The following is a 16,197-nucleotide window of genomic DNA, read 5'->3' as shown; positions in this document are numbered from 1 at the left end:
TTCTTTCTGACTGCTGACTACGTGGAAATTCATGTGACATAAATCTAACATGAGCATTGTTGACGGATGCACACACACAGAACATTGTTATGTCTTTGCTATGCTATATTGCACTGCCAGCAACATTTCGGCAAAGACATCAATGAACAGATTTAAACCTCCAGGAAACACCTGAAGCGCTCTGACACAAACACAGGCTTTTCTCTGCGGTCCTCTCCAAAGCTCCCGGTCCGGTGTGACAGATGTGTCTTATTCCCAAACCACATCTTGTGCTGCTTCTTCTCACAGCACGCTCCCAGAAAACACTAGGCTGCAGAAACTGTTTATTTCGTCGACTGCTAATGATGCACGACTCACTGGAGAGTGTGAAAATGTGCGGCACTTGTGGGAAACATGTAAACGTCTGAATGAAATATGTTTTTAAACACAAAACACACACACAGGGTCTCATGTACCTCCACATCTCCGCAATCACACTGCTCTCCCTCCTCGACGTATCCGTTTCCACATTTCTGGCCTCCGTAGAGCACTTTCACCTCCGGCATGTTGAACAAACACATGCCCACACCTTTCTCCAAGCTCGCGGCTAGATCCTTCTTACTGCATGTACTGAAGACTGTAGGGAACGGGTACCTGAAAGAAGAAATATGACCTCAGTGATGATTGGAAAGAAAACTGACTGTTCGATCTTGTGACATATGCACAAAAAAATGGACCAATCAGCCAGTAGAACTCGTGCCAAGGAAATGACATCATACTGTAAGTCCCAGAGGAAAAAAACAGCAAGAGATAAGAGATATTTATGAAAAAAAAAATCACACTGACTGCATTCACCAGCTTCTCTGAGCTGTAAATTGGAGACAGCGGGAAGTGTGTGTGTGCGCACTAACACTTCATATTACACATGGGCTAGTTTAGATTCATTTGGACTGAATTATCTAACAAACCAAGATTATAATGGACTGGTTTGGGTTCATTTGTAGTGTTTGTGTGCGCAAATATCACTGTTACAACCTTGAAACCACATAGAAACAAACATACAAAAAAAACCCCACTTGAGCAGCCACCTTGCAACACCAAATCAACCACCAACAAGACACTAAAAAACACTCAGATCACCAAATCAACCACCAACAAGACACTAAAAAACACTCAGATCACCAAATCAACCACCAACAACATGCTAAAAAACACTCCGAATACAATAGCAACCATTCACAGTGCCCTAGCAGCCACATAACATCTTAAAAATCACTCAAAAGCAAAACTACTGAAAATACCATAGCAACTCCCTAGCAACCACCCAAAACAACATAGCCGCAACGATACAATATGTGATAAAACCACCATAGCAATGCTGCAGAAACCACCAACCAACATTTAAAAAAAAACACTAAGAACATCACAACAACCACCTAGCAACCACCTAGCAAGTCCCTGGCAACTGTCCACAACAGCATCGTAGACGTGAGATTTGTATGTGCAAACATCTTATTTTCTTCAGAAAATGTAAAACGATAGACCTTATGTGTAGCCCCGCCCCTTTGCAGCGCTGCGCTCGTTGTGTTCTGTTTTCCGGTTTGTATTTCCACAGCATGAAGGTAAGATCTTATAGATTTATGAATGAACCGTGGTTTTAAAAGCTTTTCGGTCCACTGACATTTGTTATGACATACGCTTCAAACAATACAATGCTCATGGATGACTTTTGTTAAAGGGGACCTATTATGCCCCTTTTTACAAGATATAAGTCTCAGGTGTCCCCAGAATGTGTCTGTGAAGTCTCAGCTCAAAATACCCCACAGATCATTTATTATACCATGTTGTAAATACCCAATTTCTGAGTGAAAGGAAATGCATGCTGTTTATGTGCATGTATCTTTAAATGCAAATGAGCCGCTGTTACCCACCCCACTTCCCAAAAGGGGGAGGAGCCTACAGCTCGTGCCATGGATACTCTTAAAAAAACGAACAAAACTTGATTATCATCTATATTGCGCTCACGATTATGTGACACTGCAGTTCTTCATCCTCATGAAAGTTTATTATCAGCATGCGATTTAAAGCCATATCAGTTTTAAACTTATATATGGTTTTCTGAACGCACACCTCTGAAGCACAGAAAGCTGGATGTCAGACGACGCTTCCCGTGAGTATTAAACTAAGTTCTCTTTCACGTCTTATTGCGCTTAAACTGTCAAACACACAAAAGGTTATGTCAAAAACACACAAAGTACACATACACATAGTCGGTTATGTCCGAGAATGTAAACAGCAAGTAAAGAAATCGCATGTGTATATTAGATCTGCGTATTAAAGTAAAAGCAGCGTAATATGTAGTACCTACTGCTATATGCTGTTAATATGAATCAAACAATAAAAGAAAAACAGAAAATCAATCACTACTCTTGATTGAATAACTTTAGTAACTTTAATAAGAATACATTTTTTACTTGAATGCTGCTGTTAAATACTCTGGAGAGGAGATAAACATGGCGGACTGTGTGCAGATCATTTAGGGCGGGTCTATGCTAATAGGGCGGAGTCTCTCAGCAATTGTGGGCGTGGCTTAAGCATATGTCACGTCACATTGCTAGAATCTGCAAACGGCTTATTCTGAGACACTGCTTATGGGGATTAAAAAAAGAGTGGGTGGATTTTTACTATGATATGGTGGTTGTGTACACACACTGCCGACATACATTTATGTTCAAATCAAATGCTATGTAAAAGGTACATTTTGCATAAATTAATATTTTGCATAAAATTGCTTTAACTCTACAATACGTAAATAGAAGTCTGTTTGCACAAGACACACAACACTGGGTAACACTAACAGAAACACTTCCACGGATGGTGTTGATGATTTCACTGCAATTACACACATACACACACACACACACACAGTAAAAATGGCCCACAAATCCACTCAGAATATCAATGCTCCGCTGCGGAGCATAACAAAATATTTAGCCGCAGCGTCTACATGATGAAATCTCGAGTCTACAAACAACTCAACTCACAGCCAGAGACTCTGGGAGAAATTACAACCCTCGTTTCTGACTGACAGCGACGTGAGAGCTCCCGGCGAGAAGCATATGGCACATATTATGATACTGGACTGATGAGCTCATGATGGTGGAAACCATCTGTGATCAGTGAGGGTCTTTAGGAAGATTTAGTGATGGAGATTGCAGGATCTGAACTGAATCATTGCAGTCGGCCGGTTTCATTAACACACTGAATAACATCGATAAACATCCTGAGGGATTAAATCAGTTTGATTGATTGAGATACAACATATGCTGTTGAACTGGAGGTTGAGTATTAAACACTCAGACACACTCATAGATGTTCTTACATCCTTATTATTACTTATCCTAGTACGTAACTAAAGTTATTTGCAGTGCATGTTTAGCCAAAATATCACAATAAAGATGAATTGGCTTTATATGAAATTTAAAAAAGTTAAATGGAAATTAATTACAATGAAGCACTGCAAATTAACTAAATGAATAAAACAACTGCAATCATATAGAGCAAAGACTATATATGAATTATTGCACAATAATCAGACCATAACCCTCTTCATATAAATATGTACACATATATTGTATATAAGAATGATGAAAAATTCAAGTAGGGATAATGAGTGAATGAATGAATGAGTGAGTGAGTGAATGAATGAATGAACGAATGAGTGACTGAGTAAATTAATGAATGAGTGAGTGAATCTGCATATGATTTTACATAACATTGAATCATGTAAGCCTTATAAATGTGCTGTACTGGCATCAGTGTGTCTGCGCTGCGTTTACAGTCTCCTGTGAATCGGCCCACATGACCTCTGTCTTCCCACCGTTTGAAGTGCCCATTCAGATCCAGCCAGTTTTACGCCCTTTGACAATGACCCTTATTTGTTACACACAGCCAGTAAAAGGGACAGGAAGACCTTTTAGAGGCTTTTTTTGTCAGAATGAGCAAATGTTTGACAGAAATGCAGAAGCGAGATTTAAGAGGTCAGTCCAGGTTCCAGGAACAGCATAACACCATTCTACTGTTGCTATGACTACAGTATATATGTTATTTAAACAAACAAAATCGAACAACTTTTCAAATTCAAAAAAAAATTTTGTTCCAAATAATGAGTCGTGCTATTCAGTGTATATACACCATTAACTTCATCTCACCTTGTTTATTTGATTTGAACGTTTGCATCTGAATGATTGTGGGAACTAAGACAAAAAATACTTCCATCATTTGCAAGGATGTTGTTTTAAGCCTTTTAAAATAAAATAAAACTAAACTATAAATAAACATCAAATAACTAATAAACAATACTAAAACAGATTGTTAAAGAATGTTGAAATGCTGCATGTTGAATATTTTCTCCTAACATCGTGAGCACTTTTTCAAATACTAATAAGGACGTATCACTAACGTTATTTTAACTAATACATATACACAACATCGATGTAATGTTCACCAAAGAGTGTAACGTTAGAACATTCTGTTGATTTTGATGGTAGGTAGTTATTGCATTTTAGCTAAGCCTAAAGGTACACTGTGTAACGTTTAGCCCTCTAGAGGTTAAAAACAAAACTGCATGTATTTTACGGAGGAACATTGTTTTGGCTGTGCTTCGGCTCGGTGCGGATGAATATGATTATCATACTTTTGATAAAACATTCCCTGCCAGGCGTCAGAGATATAACCAGTTTAGATGGGAAGGATCTCGAGCTGAAGACGTTACTGTAGTTTTACACATTAATATATATACATTACTTCCTTGAAAATAAACTCCTGCACAGCTGAAACAACCGATCGTAATGAAATAATCTTCACAATAGATGATGCTTTACAGTGAATTCTGTTAGAGAGACACATATGACAGTTTCTCTGTTCAATAAAACACTTACTCTCCTGTTGAGTAATAAAACACCATCATCTCCACGCCTCCATTTCAAATCCGTCAGTTCTCCATCTCTGAAAGCCAAGCTGATGTTGATTCTTGTTTTATTACGAGCTCTGTCTCGTTCTCTTTCTCCAGCAGACTCTCCTCTGTTCACACACACCCACACACACACACACACATAGGGACGGCGATTGCTATAGGCGAACTAGGCGGTTGCCTAGGGCGACAAATGTGTTGGGGGCGCGGGCGCCCTCTAGTGTCGCCCTTGGCCTACTTCCCATTAATCACAGAATTAGAATGACAAGCTAAACGAAAACACGTTTATTAAACATGATCATCCTAAGGCGCCCCCTCAGCCACACGTTCATTGTCGATAATTTCCTAACGGGGGGTTACGCTACGTTACGTTACGTTAGGCAAGTGCTCAGCTGCTGGCGCGTTGATCGAAACCCTCTGATGCACAGGGACGAAAACGGAGAAAGCAACAAGATAAAAAGAAAGCCCAGTCTTCTCATCTCAGCCATTAAGGTGTCAAACGATATTTTTTTACTTAGTATTTTACTTCGCAGGGATGCATTACTATATAAATGAAAAGTGACAGTAAATGCATTTATAATGTTGCAAAAAATTTCTATTTCAAATAAATACTGTTCTTTTTTAACTGGAGTAATGATGTTGAAAATTCAGCTTTGATAATAGGCATAAATTACATTTTATAATGCAATTATAACAGTTTTTAAATTGTAATTATATTTCACAATATAACAGTTTTACTGTATTTCTGATCAAATAACTGCAGCCTTGGTTATAAGAGAAGTTTGATATATTTAAATAAGCAGAGACTGACCGCAGTCCCAGGATGCCTCAGTGCTTTTGCATGAGCACAAACACAGCCAGATGTCATGTTCAGACCGCACTGCTGTTGAATATTAGTTCTTTAAATGGTCACACACATCAACATAAAGATGAAGCCCAGCCTGGACACTAATGCGTGCTCCTCAGACGGAGAGCTCATAGCACGCCTGTTGTTGCTTGTTTTTCTTCTCTGGGTTGAAGATTGCTCGAGTCCTGTGTGATTGTGATGAGTTTGTATTTGGTAATAGCTCTTGAATTATTGAAATAGTTTGGCACAGGCGTGTTTGATTGGCTCTGGTGTGATTGTGAAGCGTGTGGCGAGGCCGCTGCGAGATGTCATGCGGCGAGAAACATCTGTCAATGCTGTCAAACATAGGAACCGCGCTAATCCGTCCAGGTCGTCTGGTTCTGGTCTGGATCTCAAACATCAGCCAGATAACACCTCTCAGAGACCACATCATACGCTATGACTTCATGAAATGAATCATATTTGTTTGTGTTGATTTTTTTTTTTTACAAATGAACATATAAATCCCATCTGTCCGTATATATGTTTTCCAACAGATGTAATTTGGCGTCTCAATTATCTTAACAAATATGGCTTCCCTTAACAAGTACTGTAAACCATGCTGGGGTGTGTTTCCCGTACAACGATGTAACCCGCTGCTTAACTACTATAGTATGATGCATCGTTGAAGAAATCAACTAGCTAGTCACGACTGTTTCCTGAAACCATATTGTCACAAAGTTGTGTTCAACCACATTGGTTTATGACGTCACGCACGTTGTGGAGTAATAACTTATTTTAATGAAACTCTTTGAGATCGAATTAATGCTAGATGTTTTGATATAAATTACAGACATGGCATCTGAGGACTATTTCTAATTTTTCTCAGTTAATTCGCTTTATTTCCAGATTTAATCATAGGCTCGTTCTTACATAGTAGAGCACGTTCACACATGCGCAGTCTTCAAAAACGGTGCTTTACATATCTTGAAACGAGGAAAACGCACCCCTGGTTGATATTTACCAAAAGTGGGTGATTCACTTACTGTATTTCTTTTTGATCCAATACCAAATACTATCAAATACACCAATGATGCTATGAAATCAAAAATGGGTAAATATATTTAATTAGCATTATAAGCATGATATTATAGGGTAGGCAAACATAAGCCGGCTTCAGCCTACTCCTTTGGTTATTTCATTGTAAATTTACCACAAAAATCAAATCAAATCAAAAATCTATATTTGAAAGCCATCATTTGTAACATTAAAAGGCCTAAAATACAAGTGATCACACTTCTGTTTTTGTTTATCATTTAAGAACAATTTTAGAATATGGTTAATCTTATAAAACTTAATTTAAATGCATTTAGATAAACTTAAATCATTTAGCGAAAAGATAAATAGTTCTTTATAAACATTTTGTCCTTATGAGACATGAAATATAATTAGTAATCTTCTATTTGTGTCATATGACATGAATTTGCATGCTAATAAATATGACTAGTTATGTATGTTTGCATATATACACTCACCGGCCACTTTATTAGGTACACCTGTCCAACTGCTCGTTAACACTTAATTTCTAAGCAGCCAATCACATGGCGGCAACTCAGTGCATTTAGGCATGTAGACATGGTCAAGACAATCTCCTGCAGTTCAAACCGAGCATCAGTATGGGGAAGAAAGTTGATTTGAGTGACTTTGAACGTGGCATGATTGTTGGTGCCAGAAGGGCTGGTCTGAGTATTTCAGAAACTGCTAATCTACTGGGATTTTCACGCACAACCATCTCTAGGGTTTACAGAGAATGGTCCGAAAAAGAAAAAACATCCAGTGAGCGGCAGTTCTGTGGGCGGAAATGCCTTGTTGATGCCAGAGGTCAGAGGAGAATGGCCAGACTGGTTCGAGCTGATAGAAGGGCAACAGTGACTGAAATAACCACTCGTTACAACCGAGGTATGCAGCAAAGCATTTGTGAAGCCACAACACGCACAACCTTGAGGCGGATGGGCTACAACAGCAGAAGACTCCACCGGGTACCACTCATCTCCACTACAAATAGGAAAAAGAGGCTACAATTTGCAAGAGCTCACCAAAATTGAACAGTTGAAGACTGGAAAAATGTTGCCTGGTCTGATGAGTCTCGATTTCTGTTGAGACATTCAGATGTTAGAGTCAGAATTTGGCGTAAACAGAATGAGAACATGGAACCATCATGCCTTGTTACCACTGTGCAGGCTGGTGGTGGTGGTGTAATGGTGTGGGGGATGTTTTCCTGGCACACTTTAGGCCCCTTAGTGCCAATTGGGCATCGTTTAAATGCCACGGCCTACCTGAGCATTGTTTCTGACCATGTCCATCCCTTTATGGCCACCATGTACCCATCCTCTGATGGCTACTTCCACCATGTCACAAAGCTCTAATCATTTCAAATTGGTTTCTTGAACATGACAATGAGTTCACTGTACTAAAATGGCCTCCACAGTCACCAGATCTCAACCCAATAGAGCATCTTTGGGATGTGGTGGAACGGGAGATTCGCATCATGGATGTGCAGCCGACAAATCTGCGGCAACTGTGTGATGCCATCATGTCAATATGGACCAAACTCCCTGAGGAATGCTTCCAGCACCTTGTTGAATCTATGCCACGAAGAATTGAGGCAGTTCTGAAGGCAAAAGGGGGTCCAACCCGTTACTAGCATGGGGTACCTAATAAAGTGGCCGGTGAGTGTATGTGTATATATATATATATATATATATATACATGTACACTCACCGGCCACTTTATTAGGTACACCTGTCCAACTGCTCGTTAACACTTAATTTCTAAGCAGCCAATCACATGGCGGCAACTCAGTGCATTTAGGCATGTAGACATGGTCAAGACAATCTCCTGCAGTTCAAACCGAGCATCAGTATGGGGAAGAAAGTTGATTTGAGTGACTTTGAACGTGGCATGATTGTTGGTGCCAGAAGGGCTGGTCTGAGTATTTCAGAAACTGCTAATCTACTGGGATTTTCACGCACAACCATCTCTAGGGTTTACAGAGAATGGTCCGAAAAAGAAAAAACATCCAGTGAGCGGCAGTTCTGTGGGCGGAAATGCCTTGTTGATGCCAGAGGTCAGAGGAGAATGGCCAGACTGGTTCGAGCTGATAGAAGGGCAACAGTGACTGAAATAACCACTCGTTACAACCGAGGTATGCAGCAAAGCATTTGTGAAGCCACAACACGCACAACCTTGAGGCGGATGGGCTACAACAGCAGAAGACTCCACCGGGTACCACTCATCTCCACTACAAATAGGAAAAAGAGGCTACAATTTGCAAGAGCTCACCAAAATTGAACAGTTGAAGACTGGAAAAATGTTGCCTGGTCTGATGAGTCTCGATTTCTGTTGAGACATTCAGATGTTAGAGTCAGAATTTGGCGTAAACAGAATGAGAACATGGAACCATCATGCCTTGTTACCACTGTGCAGGCTGGTGGTGGTGGTGTGGGGGATGTTTTCCTGGCACACTTTAGGCCCCTTAGTGCCAATTGGGCATCGTTTAAATGCCACGGCCTACCTGAGCATTGTTTCTGACCATGTCCATCCCTTTATGGCCACCATGTACCCATCCTCTGATGGCTACTTCCAGCATGTCACAAAGCTCTAATCATTTCAAATTGGTTTCTTGAACATGACAATGAGTTCACTGTACTAAAATGGCCTCCACAGTCACCAGATCTCAACCCAATAGAGCATCTTTGGGATGTGGTGGAACGGGAGATTCGCATCATGGATGTGCAGCCGACAAATCTGCGGCAACTGTGTGATGCCATCATGTCAATATGGACCAAACTCCCTGAGGAATGCTTCCAGCACCTTGTTGAATCTATGCCACGAAGAATTGAGGCAGTTTTGAAGGCAAAAGGGGGTCCAACCCGTTACTAGCATGGGGTACCTAATAAAGTGGCCGGTGAGTGTATATATGTATTTCTAGGTAGACCAGCAGAAAACCAGCTCTAAACCAGCCGGGACCAGCATGGCAATTCATACTCGGTTGTAAAACTTGCAAATTATCACTTATTTGAGTTACATTTCTGGAGACAAAAAAGCATGTGCCACAACACTATAGGATGATGTGAGCGGTTGCCAGGGCATTGTTCTGAGTTTCTTTTCTCCTGTGTGACTTTTATACAGGTTTGCAATGAACAAATGACGACAGCACTATCATTTCTCTTTAAACTGAACCTTTAACATGTGCTTAATAAATTCAGTTTCCAAGCATCACACAAAGAGCTGGGCACCGTTTACCTCCAACTTCCACAGATCCACAGCTTATCTTTTCAGCATGGACCAGCGTTCGCTTCAGAATCCAGTTGGCTTTGCTGTGGCCGTTCGTACGCAGCAGAGCAGCAGAATACTGTGGAAGAGACGAGTGATGTTCGCTTCATTCCTGGCACACTTACTAAGACCACGGGGCAAACGCAAGCACGGAAATCTGGCTAGCATCGTCCCCCCCGCTCGCTGGACCAACTGTACCCGCGACGCCCCGTGCCAGGGTGGCATAAGCCCGCGGGAGGATGAGAGATAAGCAGATGCTTCCTCTTGCCTCCTGATGCCAACCCAGAGATCAGCGCTCAGAGATAAGCCACAGTGACTCGAGTGTGTCTAAGCTCTCAAAACACCTCCTCTGGATTGGGCTCAACAGGAGGTGGCAGTAATAGCAGCGCCACGGGCACAGAGATCTCACTGTGAGTGGGGTTTGTTCTCTATGAGGGTATGAGGAGCTTCCAAAGACTCTAGAAACAGGAACAAATATAGCAGCGTTAGGAGCCACAGAACCTGTGTGTGCGTGTGTGTGTGTGCGTGCGTGTGTGTGTGTGTGTGCGTGTGTGTGTGTGTGTGTGTGTGTGTGTGTGTGGGCACAATGGAGAGGAAGAGAGAGCCTACCAGAGTCCTTCTGTTACAATTTATCACATCCAGTGATTTTTAAAGGAATAGCTCACCCAAAAATGAAATCTCTGGTCATTTACTCACCTTCATGTCATTCTAAAACCTGCATGACTTTCTTCTGCTGATCGATATTTTGAAGGAAGTCCAAAAAAATGGTTTATTGTATTGTCATACAAGTTTGGAATGACATGAGGGTGAATAAATGATTGTCATTTCTCTTTAAAGTGCGTATCTGTGAAAGCTAATCCATCCACTTTATTTTTCTCATCCATCTGAAATAAAAAGTGAAATGATTTAAAAACTTTTGATTATGTCAAAACCTGTCTTTAGTCTCTGGCTTTCTGGTTTCAATTATTTTTTGTTTCTAACCACAATTTATTCAAATTAACTTTAGAAATGAACTGAAATTCTCACCCATTTGAATTGAGAATGTCCTTTACATTTTAATTCAGTTCTAGCCTGGCTAACGTCAGACCACGTCTCATTGACATTGATGACAAATGACCACATGGTCATTTTCTCGTATTTGAGGCGTGGTTTACTAATGACCAGAGCCGTTTATTGGGTGCTACGAATGTTTATCAAATGCGCCTGTACGTAGCTCATAGCCAATCGTTTCAATTATACCAGATGACGTATAGTAGAGCGACAGAAATTAGACGAGGAAGAAGACGATGGCTCAGAGATTTATGTGTACACGATGGCGTATGTATCCAAGGCTGCATCGAAAGGTAACATTCGTCTGCTGTCTGCTGCCATGTTTGATCCATAGGTAAACAAACTGCTTCGGTGTGTCGCATAGACGTCGTCATCGTCTTGCTGCTCCCTCCCCGTTCTGTGATTGGTCCCCTCGCTGAGGTGAAAATTTGGTCCATGGTATCCAGACCGCCTAGCAGCGTGAATAAAATCGCGCTGCGCAAAGGCAGTATGGGGAAACCCAGGCTAATTCAGTTCAAACTCACATTAAAAATGATGCTGGTGGCTTGAGCTGTCCATCTCTTCCGGTCTTCTTCAGAATAAGTCTCTGACCACACGTTGTGCAAATACAGTCTGGCTACTTGAGATTAGATTCATCAAACCTGAAGCTGCTTCAGATCTCAGAGGGATTTTTCACCACTCATGTCTTAATTAATGCAATTATATAGATGTGAAGCTCCAAAACGAGCACCTGCTGTGATGTTAAACTCAGTTACGCTTTGATCTATGAAAGCTCTCTGCACAGACTAATGTGCAGTAATGGAACAAATATCCATCTTTAATTGTTCGATTCCAGACTCTTATTTGTATAAGGTGCTGAAGGTGGAACAAATCTGACAAATACGTTTCTTACTTTCTGTCTCTCTTTCTACTTCTGGATGAGATCTGTTTTTCTCATCTGGTCACCAAGACCAGGTTCTTCAAGACACCTCTTTATGAGCACATAATCGAGCGTTTATCATGGGTGCAGTCCAGGTCACACACACAGGACACAGTCCAGCTAAAACACTCGTGCAGATGAACTGATACACACCAGAGAATGCTGGGATTGAGTTGGCCGCTACGCAAACCATCTGCCTCCTGAGAAAATGTAACATGGCCTGCAAATGTGTGATTTACTTCCCTAGAATTAAACAAGACAACTGCTATTACAGACTCAAAAACTGCTGCAAGCCAATTCTGTGGAATCCCACACATTAAATGTCTCTGCTACCTGACGGATACCACTGAGATTGGTCCCGTGAGAAATCACACCAGTTTCTATAACAGCACTGACACTGAGCCAGTCAGAAACGCCCAGTGCCTGTCAATCATGCGGTGCATGTTCATTTCTGACCCCATTTACCCTCTTTTTGTCACTCTTTGCTATTTCTGTCTAATAAAAAGTCAGAAGTTCAACAATAAAGTTAGGCGTTATCTATACGTTTGTGTTTGTTTCACACGTGTGCTTGAAGATGCATGACGTTTATTTGCTGATTTAGAAGCTTAATTCTTTTGTCTTTCATTTTTACCAGCTTTTTCTAAGTCAGTGATATGACAATTTTATAATATAATATAATTAATATAATATAATAGGGCTGGGCAACGATTAATCGCATCCAAAATAAAAGTTTGTGTTTACATAATATATGTGTGTGTAGTGTGTGTATAATTATTTTGTATAAATACACACACATGCATGTATATATTTAAGAAATATTTGCATGTATATACTTTATTTACATAATTCATATTATATATAAATATAAATATTTGATATATTAATAACACATTTTTTTTTAAATATATACATGCATGTGTGTGTATTTATATATACAAAATAATTCTACACACTACACACACATATATTATGTAAACACAAACTTTTATTTTGGATGTGATTAATTCGCGATTAATCGTTGCCCAGCCCTAAATATAATATAATATAATATAATATAATATAATATAATATAATATAATATAATATAATATAATATAATATAATATAATATAATATAATATAATATAATATAATATAATATAATATAATATAATATAATATAATTAATATAATGTAATATAAAGAATCCCTGCTACCTTACAGAGGATAAACGGTTTAGAAAATGGATTGAAGTAAAATAATATAATATAATATAATATACTATATTATATTATAATATATAATATAATATAATATAATATAATATAATATAATATAATATAATATAATATAATATAATATAATATAATATAATATAATATAATATAATATAATATAATATAATATAATTTCACAACTTAGAATAACATGTTTATTTATTCCACCAAAATTTCGGCCATTAACAGTTGTATTTTATATACAACATCCAGTATATATATATATATATAGCCCACGACTGCACATATTTACTCTGATCAGTAAATATGTGCTTCAAAACATGCGTAACGCAATTTATTCCTAAAAAAGGTTAACTAAACCCTCTATTGTTTCAAGAATTTAATCAGTATGAACTAAAATTGTCTCCATGTTTTGTACGGATGCATTTAATTTCATGTGTTTCGAGTTCAGAACATCTGCCCATAAAACCAGGCGTCCCGTATAACAGCACAACAGATGACAATAAATCAGCACCAAGTTGCACAAGCTCTGATGTTTTTATGAAATAACTATCAGACATGTACTAGTGGGGTCAATTGGAAGCATGTGGCTAAAGGCTAATGCCGTCCCGCCAGGTGGGGTGTTGAAGTCTGCTGTTGTGCAGATGACCAAATCAGCTCATTATAGAGTAATGAGGCAGAAATACAGCTAACCTCTAACAGAATCGTCATATGCTGGAGGCCGGATGAAGGTGACATGAGATTCTAGGTAAAACGGAATAAGAAAATGATTCACGCTCACAACGTCAGCTGACGAGTTACAGGATTTTCTGCTGAACACAAGATATTTTGGGGAACACTGGTGACTCTCATGCAAAAACATTTTTTATGAAAAAACTTAACAGACATTAATCAGACAGTCTACTAATACTCTAATGAGAGTTAGTTGACATGTAGTTGCAAAGTTACTTATAATTAGTAATGTTCAAAAGGGATCATCAAAATAAAGTGTTACCAAGAATTGTAATTTTTTGGTTCTAGTAAAACCTGACTTACTTCCTTTAGATGAGTTATTGAGCAAGAAAATGTCATTTGAAATATACTTAAAATATTTAAATATTCACCTCTATATGGCACCAAAATATATCCATATGTGCAAGAAATATTAATATTAAAAATAATTCTCCACAATAAAACATCAAAATATATTAATATTTAAAATAAATAAATATATATATATATATATATATATATTTTTTTTTTTAATTAAAATATATTGATTTAATATATATATTTTAACACAAGATGGCACTTAAATATTTAATAATATATAAATAACCTTTTTTTTATTATTATTTTAAATAGGAATAATACAGGGACTGACAATGTGTCCATGGTGTTTCCCCTACCTGCGGCCCGAGACGATGGATAAGCGGTTTGGAGAATGAATGGGTTGATAATAATATATTAAAAGAAATTCATCATTAGATGGCATCATACGATATTGTAAAAAAAAAAATGCACGTTTATATCTCGCAATTAGGACTTTGTAACTCGCAATTGCAAGTTTATATCAAAATTCTGAGAAAAAAAGTCAGAATTGCAGGATTTAAACTAGCAATTCTGAGACAAAAAATCAGAAATGTGGGATATAAACTTGCATTTACCTTTTTAATTCTTTTATTCTGTGGCTTCCATAGAACTGCAGAACAGACACTTTCTGACTCCAGGCTCCGGCCACAGAAAAACCACCATCACTGTTTACAAACTGCAATTTTTTGGTTGCTCTCACCCAGTGGAGGGGGTCATGATACATCCGCCTCGGTCCACAGTCGCTCTGCACCCGCACCCGCGCTCCGGCGTGTCATGATTCATGCCAAAGTTGTGTCCGAGCTCATGGGCCAAAGTAACCGCAGCGCCGAGGGGGTTATCAGAGTGATCCTAAAACACAGAGAGAGCGAGAAAGTAAAAAAAAGTGCGACCTTCTTTCTCACAATTGAGAGTTTACATCTCGCAATTCCAGTGTCGGGGAAAATTACTCTAATGTGTTACAATATTGCGTTACTCCCTAAAAAAGTAACTAATTAGGTTAGTTTTTATGGAAAGTAATGTTATATTGCTTTTGCGCTACTGTTTCTCACTTGGGCTGGACTTGCTTGCTTTTTTTTTTTACTAACAAAAAAAATATATTAGTTCTATTTTTGGCACATGTTAAGGCCCTTTCACACGAAAAGGCCAAATGCAAAAGGAAATGGAAATTCATGCCTGTACATTTCAGCGTTGCTGCCATTCTGGATTGCAGAAGAAAAGGATGCAGGAGAAGAAAGTTCAGCACTTTGGCTACATCCGAAATCGCATACTTCCCTACTATATAGGAGAAAAACAGTATGTGGCAAAATAATTATGTCCGAATTCAGAGTACTCATAAATGAGTAGGAAAAGAAGTACCCGGATGATCTACTTCTTCCGGTGAGATTCTGAAGAGTGCATATGATGGGCACTTTACTATCCCATGAGGCCACGGGAGAGGATTTATGAATGGCAGTGAAGCGACACAACTGATGCCGGTAGGTCACATGATAATAACAACATGGCGAATGTAGTGCGTCCAGATTACATTCATACTACACACACTAATACTATAGGCTATAGAACATACTTTTTTAGCCGTCGTGAATTAATTACTTTTTCAAAATAAGTACCTACGCGATTTCGGACGCAGCCTCTTACTTCAGCAATAAAAACAAAAATAAATAAAACAAATGCGTATTTACTTAGTATGGTTGAATTTGATCATCGAAGGTCAGCAGCAGCAAAGACATTGGTTGATAAAGTGAGATTAAATACATAAAGTAGTTTTGTATTATTTAACATATTTAATTATTGCGTAATAGTCTGAGTTTGCATTTCACTGTTTTTA

The 16,197-nt window shown here is 38.8% G+C and overlaps 2 protein-coding genes across 2 annotated transcripts in view; one reads left to right on the top strand and one right to left on the bottom strand.

Annotated features, from left to right (window-relative positions):
• Nucleotides 1-16,197, top strand: part of dock1 (dedicator of cytokinesis 1) — a 283,215-nt gene that overhangs the window by 5,980 nt on the left and 261,038 nt on the right. The gene's annotated exons all lie outside the window — the stretch shown is intronic.
• Nucleotides 1-16,197, bottom strand: part of LOC130104178 (disintegrin and metalloproteinase domain-containing protein 12) — a 119,895-nt gene that overhangs the window by 25,651 nt on the left and 78,047 nt on the right. Inside the window, exons 11-12 of the mRNA XM_056270652.1 lie at nt 15,070-15,218; nt 456-633 (exon numbers count right to left, since the gene is read on the bottom strand). Of these exons, the coding sequence (XP_056126627.1) occupies nt 456-633; nt 15,070-15,218 (327 nt within the window). The remainder of the gene's footprint in view (nt 1-455; nt 634-15,069; nt 15,219-16,197) is intronic.

Source organism: Rhinichthys klamathensis, unplaced genomic scaffold, assembly GCF_029890125.1.
Source record: "Rhinichthys klamathensis goyatoka isolate OS25496 unplaced genomic scaffold, OSU_Roscu_1.1 h1tg000304l_1, whole genome shotgun sequence".
Classification (NCBI taxonomy): Eukaryota; Metazoa; Chordata; class Actinopteri; order Cypriniformes; family Leuciscidae; genus Rhinichthys; species Rhinichthys klamathensis.
The sequence above is the reverse complement of the archived record's forward strand: the minus strand, read 5'-3'. Positions and strand labels throughout refer to the sequence as shown.